General features: G+C 40.7%; 2 protein-coding genes across 5 annotated transcripts in view; both read left to right on the top strand.

Annotated features, from left to right (window-relative positions):
• The window catches only part of LOC109967246 (carboxylesterase 5A-like), a 6,336-nt gene extending 5,383 nt beyond the window's left edge, over positions 1 to 953 (top strand). The window contains exon 3 of the mRNA XM_020612687.1: positions 764 to 953. Coding sequence (XP_020468343.1) covers positions 764 to 953 — 190 coding nt within the window. The remainder of the gene's footprint in view (positions 1 to 763) is intronic.
• A 1,071-nt stretch (positions 954 to 2,024) lies between these two features.
• Positions 2,025 to 10,078, top strand: part of kiaa0513 (KIAA0513 ortholog) — a 32,944-nt gene continuing 24,890 nt past the window's right edge. For 2 of the 4 annotated variants that reach the window (XM_020612717.1, XM_020612720.1), the window contains exons 1-2: positions 2,025 to 2,131; positions 9,271 to 9,820. In XM_020612717.1, the coding sequence (XP_020468373.1) occupies positions 9,432 to 9,820 (389 nt within the window). In that variant the 5' untranslated portion in view covers positions 2,025 to 2,131; positions 9,271 to 9,431. Of the gene's footprint in view, positions 2,136 to 4,465; positions 4,561 to 9,270; positions 9,821 to 10,078 lie in introns of those variants that run through there. The other 2 variants (XM_020612718.1, XM_020612719.1) reach the window with 2 other exon arrangements.

Here is a 10,078-nt window from a genome sequence, read left to right on the forward strand (position 1 = left end):
AGAGGTGGACTTTTTCAAGGCACAGTAACAGGTCTTTGAGAGCCAGAATTCTTGCTGTTTCTCAGGTGTTCAAATACTTATGTTCAGCAGTGCAAGATAAATAAATTCTTTAAAAATCATACAATGTGATTTCCTGAATTTTTTTTTTAATTCTGTCTCTCAGAGTGGGAATGCACCTACTATGTGAATTTCAGACCCCTCCATGATTTCTAAGTGGGAGAACTTGCAAAATCACAGGGTGTTCAAATACTTCTGTTCCTCACTGTATGCTTATAACTTAAATTAATGCTGGTAGCTTGTGAATTTCTCACCAGAGATCAATGAACTCTTATGATTACACTATATTTTCTTCTATGTAATCATTCTAATTCTGAGATGTAAAGTAAAGTTATCAAATAAATGTAGTGGAGTAAAAAGTACAATATTTGTCTCTAAAATGTAGTGAAGTCAAAGTATGAATTAGCACAAAATAAAAATATTTGAGTAAAGTACGCATACCTCAGAATTGTACAGTACTTAAGTAAATGTACTTAGTTACTTTACACAACTGTTTACATAACATAATTAACTAGAGAAGATTAAATAAATGTTTAGTGAAAAATTGCTTATGTGCATGTGAGGTAGCTGCGTTATAAATTATTATAGCGGTACAGAGATTTGTTTGAAAGGCTGACCTTATGAAATCAATAGCAATAAATCATTTTCTTTGCTACATACAGACTGCCCATATGTCTGTAACTGGCATGATTGAATATCTCTTTAGCTCTCCCAGTGGTCCAGGTCTCTTCACTTGGCCTCAGCATGACATGCAGAAGCAGGAGTACATGGAGCTGGACCTGACACAGACCGTGAGACAGGAACTGAAGAAGGACCGGGTCCACTTTGCTACGATCACCCTCCCTCAAAAACTGGAACAGTTAGCAGCAGCAGTGAAGGCCACAGCTGGGAAGTAATCTCTGGGAACTGGTCATACTATTTGTACTGGTGCCAAGTCAGAGAATATTTTATGCCTCCTTATGATAACTAACTGGGCTTGGTTAATTACTGGCTAGACACCTTATCTCTGCTTTAGAATGGGGTATTCCACATAAGTATCTTTTTTATGTGCCTTTGTATTGCATAACTCTGCATTCACACTGTTCATGTTCCATTACATTAGCAACATTTCTGTGCACGGAGTGGCAGCAAGTTTCAGCAGCTCTGGTCTCATCGTGTTTCTTTCATGTTTTTATTAAGTTTTCCAGTGTTTGCTTTGTGTTATCAAGATATGTGTGTGGTGTTTGTTTCTCATGGTTTTATGTTGTTTGTTCTCCATTGCTGCTGAAACACTGAAATTTCCCCATTGAGGGATCAATAAAGTATCTACCTACCTACCTAATTAAAGAAAGAAAAATGTGTCTTTTTACAACACCCCATTTGCATGGTTTGAAACATTACAAGCAATAAATGTTAATTTATGTATCCTGTCGCCTAAACTATTCTAAAGCTGTGTAAAATGTTAAAAATCACCACAGAGAAAAGGTAATGCATCATCCTGTGTGAAGGAAAACCGTTCTGGATCAGAGCCTGCTCCAGGTTTGCCTTAGATCCCAAAACCCAGGAGCAGATTCTCGGGGGAGTGGTGTCTAGTGTTCTCTCTAACCTTAACCAGTTCGTGTTAATCTGACCCAAACATCTCTCTTCTTGTTACCTTCTTGGGATCTGAGGCTTAACGCAATTTAAATTAAACCCATTTCCGACCAACGCACATTAAAAAATAAGCAATTTATTCTTCGCTGTGGTTATAGTATTTGTTTTATGGATGTATTTAAACCTTTTAAGATAAACTTATGTTATGGTAAATAACCAGGAATGCACCAAGTTGTGCGAGTGGAGTTCATTGATTAAAAAAAACCCTATTTAATCTTACATCAAAATATTTCTTCTCAAATTTTCGTTATTAGGTCCGTCTGCACGTCACCGTTAATCATATACTGCACAGGAAATGTTGACGACGTCACTGGGTCGCTCTGTGTTCGTGTCCGTATGCGCCTGCGCACTACTGCATTAGGACCACAGTCTGGAGCAAAACGTACGACGCAAATAGTAGTGAGGAGCAACCCCCCTGTCCTGCCAGTTCGGGATGTTGTGTGTATGTATGTTCTTATTGATATTGTCTTCTCATAACGCAGGCTGTCACTTTACACGTCGGAGACTTGTTATTTGACGATTCTGAACACCGTTTTGCAGAGCATTTCAGTTTGTTTGAATGGCTCAAAGCTGAGGGTATATTCTCCTCGTGATGTCTGAAAACCTGAATCGCTTCATCGTTTTGATGCGTACTTGCTTTCACTTGCAGATGAGCCTGTATGCCTGCTGTGGGGTATCCCTGTTTGTCTGTAAATGGCTCCGTAGTCTTGTTCTAATCATACCCATGCCAGCGCGTAACGTTTCAGGAAACGTCAGGCTCTGCTGTGCATGTTCAGTGCTGCTGCTGCTTCCTTATCTCAGCTGTCAAGTGCACCCCTTCCAGCAAACTGAGCACACTAGTTAATATTGTTGTTAAATTCTAAGCTCTGGTCTGCACTGTGTGAATCCAAGTTCCTTTTGCATGTGTTTAACTTTGAATATCTTCATTCACAACAGACTGTGGCAGCCCTTTACAACGTGGCTAAACCAGACCTCACTGAGTAAGGTGCTTATTGACCAAGATATGTTCTAAGTCAAAGGTGACACAAAACCTTTTGATAATAATCAGCAGATGCACATTCCACCAAACACGTTGTATTTGTTGGAAACTTCTACTTTTGTAATTCATCCACATCAGCTGCTTCTTCTAATCAGAATCAGCCCTGCACAGGTTGTAGCGACTTATGTAGAATAACAGTAATGATTTAGAGCAGGGGTTCTGCATGGTTGTGCTGCTGGGTGTGCCGCATTGTAAGTTAGCTGTTCAAGATTTGCAGGCACTCTTAAGTCTGGGCTTATCAACCAAGCACACTGGTGATAGAGCAGTGCATTATAAAAGTGTGCGATATTTTAATGGAGTTTTGCGTTGTATTCTTTCCATACGTGATAGAATAACAGGCAGACCCAAGCAGAAGGTAAAGTTCCATAGCCCTGGATAAAGCAGTGGGCCTACATAATGAGAACGTAATAACTATAGACAGTGAACACTGCAGAGATGGAACAGATCTGTTAAAAACAAGATGCCCAATGCCATTTTACACAGTCACGAATTCCAGACCATTCTTGCCAGTTCAGGACAAACCAACTTGATAAAATATTCTTGTTGCCCCAGTTTGGTTTGATATAGATTGTGTTGAGTTTTATCTTGAAGTGCACATGGAGGACAAATTCCTTCCCTGGGTTTCACCCTGATTCTTAGTGTTTATTTTGTTGTGTATGTTTGAACCTATCATTGTCCACTTTCTGGGCTCTGCCTCCCAGTCAGGTCTTGAAAGATGGACTAAAGGCTTGGCATTTATGTGAGCATGAAATGTAGATATAAGGCTGTGATATGAAAGTAATAATAGAGGAATATGTGCAGACAATGAAGTGAGACTTAGCATCCTGTAATGTAGTGCTGGTATTGGTATCAAACAGATTGCTCAGGTGCCCTCTTTGACCTCTGTGCTGTTACTGAAAGTGAGTGGCTTCACTGGAAAGTGCATTAGACTTTGATGGTAGATGTAGTGGAAAAGGTGCTCCACATTGCTTTTATGTTCACTGACATGATGACAGAGTAAGTTTTTTTTGTTTCCAGAACCCCGGCTTGTCCTCTGCACATGAGATGTAGTGTTGAACTCCTGGGAATGTTGCCTGCAGCCAGTAGATTATGTGCACTCCCCTCAGCTCTTACACTGGCCAGCCTCAGCTGAGATTTGGCACCTAACTTATCTGCCATCAGCCACTTCTGCTTGTCACACATCTATTGCAGCATGTGATGGGAGGCTGTGTAGTTCGCTCTCTGGCACTGTGGTGCGACACTCTACCCAAACTGAGCTCTGTAGAGTTATGAAGATATTTTATTCCTTAAAACAGCTTAACCATATGTGGAACTTCAAACTGTAATGTAAAACTGTGGCTTCATTGCTGTCAGTCATACAAAGCTGTGCCAGAGAGCAGTGGTTCCTGTTTTTTGGTGACAGAAGCTGATAAAAGTTATTACTACCGCTATAAAACAAACACTTCTCTCTGATAAAGTCCAGTTGTATTCGGCTCTGTAGCTGCCAAAGTTCCTCTAGAAGTGGTCAGGGCCAACAAAGGATGTGTTCTTATTAGAGATGGGCAATGATTTTTGAATATTTGAATAGTTGTGACAAATCAAATATTTCATGTGACTATGGTTTTGTCTTTCAAAACAAAGAGCTGCTGTTTTCTCTTGCTTTTACCTGTACCTGGAAATAAGCGCAATAATGATTTCAGTATATCATTTTACTACAGTGCCAAACAGCAGAAACGTGCAGAGACTACAGCCATCAAAAAGTTCTTCAAGGGAATACATGAAAATGAGGTGCAGTGCAAACTCTGCCAGGTTAAGCATATCATAAATGAACAACTCTGCACAGCCATTTGAAGGTGAGGTGCTTGAAATGCCCATCCCTAATTCTCATTACAGGGTTTAATGCTTTTAATGCTAAACAGTAAACTTATATACCCAAGTCGTCTTTAAACATCCATCTGTTCACAGAGTAACTTCTGCTTAAACTGTGACTTACTTATTGTGTACATAGAATAGATTTTCTGATTATTCATCATTTTTATTGAGTGATCTAATATTGATCCTCAGGTTGCTGATATCTATCTTTGCATTTGTGCCTTTACTTCTACGCTAAGTGACGTGCAGTGGTTACTGAGTGGTTCACTTAGGACTGCGTGGTATGTAAAATGTCCATCTGTGAATCTAAATTAAATCAGGCCACCACTGCTGATACCCAGCATGAACATCATTCAAAACCACTGAATTTTATTTTGAAATCAGGTGCAGATGTCAAAGTTTCCAATGATACTAATTAAGTCAGAGTGAATTTAAGTAAAATGCACATACAATAACATGACAGTAGTAAGTTGGAAGAGGCACATAGTATATTTACAGTATAATGCTGTCACACAGTGTGAACTAGAGTATAGCACACTTAAAGCCACCTACAAGTTCATCTGAAATATCAAAAGTGAAGAGACAGAAACTGTTTAGTGCTTTTTTTGGTGAATGACTTATCTCCAATAAACACAATAATGGGGATATTGAACAACTTACCTTCTCAAATTACTCAAGGAAGCAAAGGACTGTGGGTCAGGGAAGTCCTAGGTTGGGGATTGGTTCATATTTATCAGGCTGAGCTTTGTTCAGGAATGCATGAGAAAGCACTTTGGGTAATGGAATTAGGGGCACCTTGCCCACATACTGTGCCAATATTTTATAATACTGCATCTGATGTGGAAGACAGGCTGGTTTATTGCTTTGCATTCAGAGCAAATTGCTCATAAGGCCACAGTGTCAGAGATAGATGACTGTGAAACACCACCGAGTGTAACAGCGCTGTGCTCATACAGTATGTTGCTCAACTGATGTTTTTGCAGACAAGTGTGCTGAATAACATTTCCTGAGGGTGGGAGACTCTCTGGGGTATGTTACATAACGGCCCTGTCTTCCATGTGTGAATCATGCAAAGTGCAATATACGGTATAATGGTGGGAAGAGAGGTCGTGGTTCTGTGGTGCTGCACAGCTGATCACAACAGATCCTCTCCTCCAAACCAGTCAAGCTTTACATAGTATCATCCATCATGATAGAAGCACCTCTGTGCAAATCACCCGGGGTAGATTGTGTGTTGGAGGAGGCAGGTTGTTAGTGGACTGTATACATTATGTGTGTTGAGGGGTGTTTACTGGGGGCTCCCCTTCCTGCTCATGGAAGCAGAAATACTGCAGCCTTAGTGTTTTGAGTGAAGGAATGCTAAAAACAGAGTTCCCCTGTTTGTGTGTACATTTGCTGAGGTGGCGGCAGGACAGGACACATCGGGCCAAATGGCGTCACTGGCCATCAGGTTGTACAGTTCCATCCCGCTGGCTCAGTTCAGGCCTCCAGATAGAAGGTGACAGGCGATATGTAGCATGGCCAGACTGTTGAAGTCTGGACCATATGCTCAGTCAGTTTTCCTGCCAAGATCTCACTTTGCCTCTTCATTGTGAAAGGTATTTGGGAATTCAGGAGATAAAAACCTCTACCAAGAGAGACAGTTACATAAATACAACATTACAACCATACAGGTTACCTTTAAAGGAAACCTGTTCGTTGTCACGTTTGTTTGCTTTGAACTCAACTGAAGATATTAAACTTTACAGCCTTGTATGTGCTAACCATCTGACCTTTTCTAACCTGTCTAATGTAAAGAACTGAATGGCACTCTATCTGGTGATTTAAAGGTAGTGGCAGCAGCTGTAGCCTGTGTGTTCATAACCCAGGATTGACAGATATCATGCGTTGTGCTTTTTATTAAATGAGAAACAAGCTACCTTCAGCTGTAAGAAAGTCCGGTTAGAATTTTGTCTTTTTAAGTTTCTATCAGTCAAAGTGTCATAAAATGAATATTCATTGATAAATAACCAACACTCATTTTTATTTGTAAAAAGTCTTGAACACCACGTATCATTTTCCTTCCACTTCATACTTTGTGTTGGTCTATCACATAAAATCCCAATAAAATACATTTAAGTTTGTGGTTGCAATGTGACAAAATGTGGACAAATTCAAGGGGTATGAATACTTTTGCAAGGCATCGTATGTTTAGATGAAGTAACAAGCACCTGTAGGACCCTGGTATCGACCAACGAGTGCAGCAAAATGTTGCTTTTATCAAGGGAGCTGCCATTGTTGTTAATAAGAGAAGTGGTACCAGTTATTGTCCTATGAGCAGGTGTAAAGCTTGACTACTGGGGCTGAAGGACATTCCAGTATGCTAGAATGGCACATGGTTCTGAGCTGACCAGTAATATAGGATTGTGGAAAGTCAGGACGGCTTAGATAGAAGCTGGTTGGTGTTTAGGTTATCTTAAAAGACGTGATTAGGTAAGTTGCTTAGTGTATGTTGTTTGCTCCTCTTTTTTTTTTTAGATGTTACATGTGTTTGTGTGCTTATGGGTATATATGTGTTTATCTTTGCCCTCATGCTGTGTGCATGTGTGTTTGTCTCAATGTCACCCTGGGTCGTATTCACTAAATACTGCATTATATAACCATGTCATCTTCAAAGCTGCAGCCCAAACACAGGCTGCTGGCCTGGCTTGTGTGTGTGCACTTAAATAAGTGAGGACATCTTGGCCAGTCTTCATGGTCTTTTGAATGTCTTCAAAAACCTGTTTGAGGGTTAAGAATTGGTGTTGGTGTGTTTGGGGTTAGGCTAGGGAAGGGTCTGGGTTAGGCATGTAGCGGAGATGGCTGTGGTTAGTATGTCAACCAGTGTCTTCACAAAGATACTGTAGAAGTGTGTGTGTGTGTTTATGCTAACAGTGTTACAGCTGTGTCTTCGATCAGAAGACCAAATGGTGTCCTATGATAGAGGAGCAAAAGCCTGCTTTTTTATGTGTGTATGAAGGACAGGCGGTCGGTGCCATCTACATATTTGTTTCAGAGGGGACCTGTTTTGACTACAGTGCGGTTTGATTTACACAATAGATGTGTGAGTCATGCTGTTTTCTGATTGTGGGAAATAGTTTGAACAGATCAGATATAAAGTTTAAGATGTCAGCTTCCTGTCTTTGTGGTTTTCAAATCACTGATTACATGACTTGCATGATAACAATGCTGAAATGAGCTAGAAAAATGCTAGTAAGCAATTCTGCCTGTAGTTTCAATGGTTATTTGAGATTTCATGAATAAAAGGGAACAACATAAAAGCTGTAATGAGATTTATGCACAAATTGAGGTGTTGTGTTCTCTTCAAAATCCTCTGTTTTCTCCTTTATTCTTTGTCTATTGACATGCAGTGGTGTCATTACTATGTGAAATGATTGTGGCTGCTTAAGGTCTCCCCTTATGACATCTAAATAAAGAAACAGAGTATCCTATCAGGAAGGTTTGTAAGGTCTGCCCACAAATCTCTTGTTCAGGTAACATTCTTTAAATGTGGAAAACATTTTAGAAAGAGATTGTAGTTTCAAAAAGGTTGCCACATTGTATTGTATTTATTGCTTGTCATAGCAGGAAGTAGCCTTGGTCCTGGTCCTAGAAATAGGTCTGGTTCAGGGCCGTCTGCACCTAAAGATTATTATCATTGTTGTTCAGTCTGGCTGTTCTTATCGATGTTGTTGTTGGTAGTGGTGGTGGTGGTGGTGATTTTTATTGTTCAGCCTATATACTGTATAACATCAGAAAACAGTATAAAAAGTCTGTGCGGCCCTCCGAGGATACGCCTCCCCAGCCCAGTGCTGCTCCTGTTCCTCCTTGCACAAAGGGACAGATACTGGTCCCGCTGCTGGGTTACGGCCCTGTCCAGCTCTCCTGGTGTAACGACCATTCTCCTGGTGCTGGGAGACACAGCAAACCTTCTTGCAGCTGCACATATGGACGTGCCATCCTGGAGTAACTGGACTACCTGTGCATCTTGATTTGGCTGCAGGTACTGCCTCATGCTTCTAGTAGTGATGAGGACACAAGCAAAGCACAAAACTTGGGAGGAATCAGTCGGGAAGGACCATGAGAGAGCATTTTGCAAAACCATTCCCTTTTTAGGGGTCGTCTTGCTTTTGTCTCTCCATTGCACCAGTTGCACCTGGATGGATTAATGTACCTGAAGTTCAACTGACTCGGTGTTATACTGTGATAAAGTAATCAAGTGTTCCCTTAATTTTTTTTTGAGCAGTTTATATAGTGATATACACTCATTAGCCATTTTATTAGGTACACGTGTACAGTTGTCTGTACTTCAGTGCAACACTTCTGCCTTAACATCTGTGTTCATGAAGCTCAACATGTTTCAGTTTTTGGTGAAATTGTCGTAGATGTATAAATTCAATGATAAGTTTATTATTGAGGCCATAGTGTTAAAATGAACATTTTAGCAATAATGCAGTCATGTTTTCCTCAGGATAACTTATAACAACGGTGACTTTTTATTTATTACAACCTTGAGATCTTAATTTAAATTGATCTAATACTTTGGCGATACCTGCAAAACTAAAGATGTCATCATCAGTCTTTGGGTTTGTTAAGTTGCCTAGTACATTTTGAACTGAATGTAAAAGATGATTGCAATGCTGATTTTTTTTTTTCCCTTTCTTTGTTAACAGGTGCATTAGGTTGGTGAGTTGACTTCATGTCAGCACTGTCAGGAGGTGGGAGGGTCTGCAAAATCAAACCCTCTGCCCAAATTCAGTAACAACGGGGACCCCAGTTGAAACCTCCAACTTTGAACTCCCTCATGTTCTAAAGAAAGGGATTTATTTCCAACATGGAGGGTGTAGCAGTGGACAACCTAATAGATTTTGACCTGCCCTCAGAGGCCACAGCTCTAAGTGTTAATGCAGGCCAACACCATGGGCATACAGACATTTTCTCCCAAGAGCCAGCATCTTCCATTGGCATTTACCAGCAGCCCTTACTACCAGAGCCCATGGTGCCAACCAAGCCCAGCTCTCACCACCACCAAGAGGGAGGAGACAATGACAGCGATGCTACAGAGTCTGCAGACAGTGAGAACGACATGGACCCGACTGCTCACGTGTGGGAACTGAGGAGGTCATCATCTTCATCTGCTCACAGTGGGGAGGATGCTGACGCTGAGACTTTGGAGAGGAGGCAGTTCATGAAGGCCTATGTGGAGAAGGTGTTTCATGGAAAGTAAGACTGGAAAGAAGAACTGTTTTTTAATACTATTTTAATGTGTGATGCATTCTGTCACATAAGGCATTCAATTCAGTTTTATTTGTATAAGGCCACATCACAAAAAAAAGTTGTCTCAAGGCTCTTTACAAAGTAAGGTCTAGACCTTACTATTATTAATATTATAGAGGCAAAACCCAACAAATCCCCCTTGAGCAAGCACTTGGTGACAGTAGGGAGGAAAAACTCCCAAGAGAAACCCCGGCTCTTGGTGGG

The sequence above is a fragment of the Monopterus albus genome, unplaced genomic scaffold (genome assembly GCF_001952655.1).
Source record: "Monopterus albus unplaced genomic scaffold, M_albus_1.0 scaffold127.1, whole genome shotgun sequence".
Lineage (NCBI taxonomy): Eukaryota > Metazoa > Chordata > Actinopteri > Synbranchiformes > Synbranchidae > Monopterus > Monopterus albus.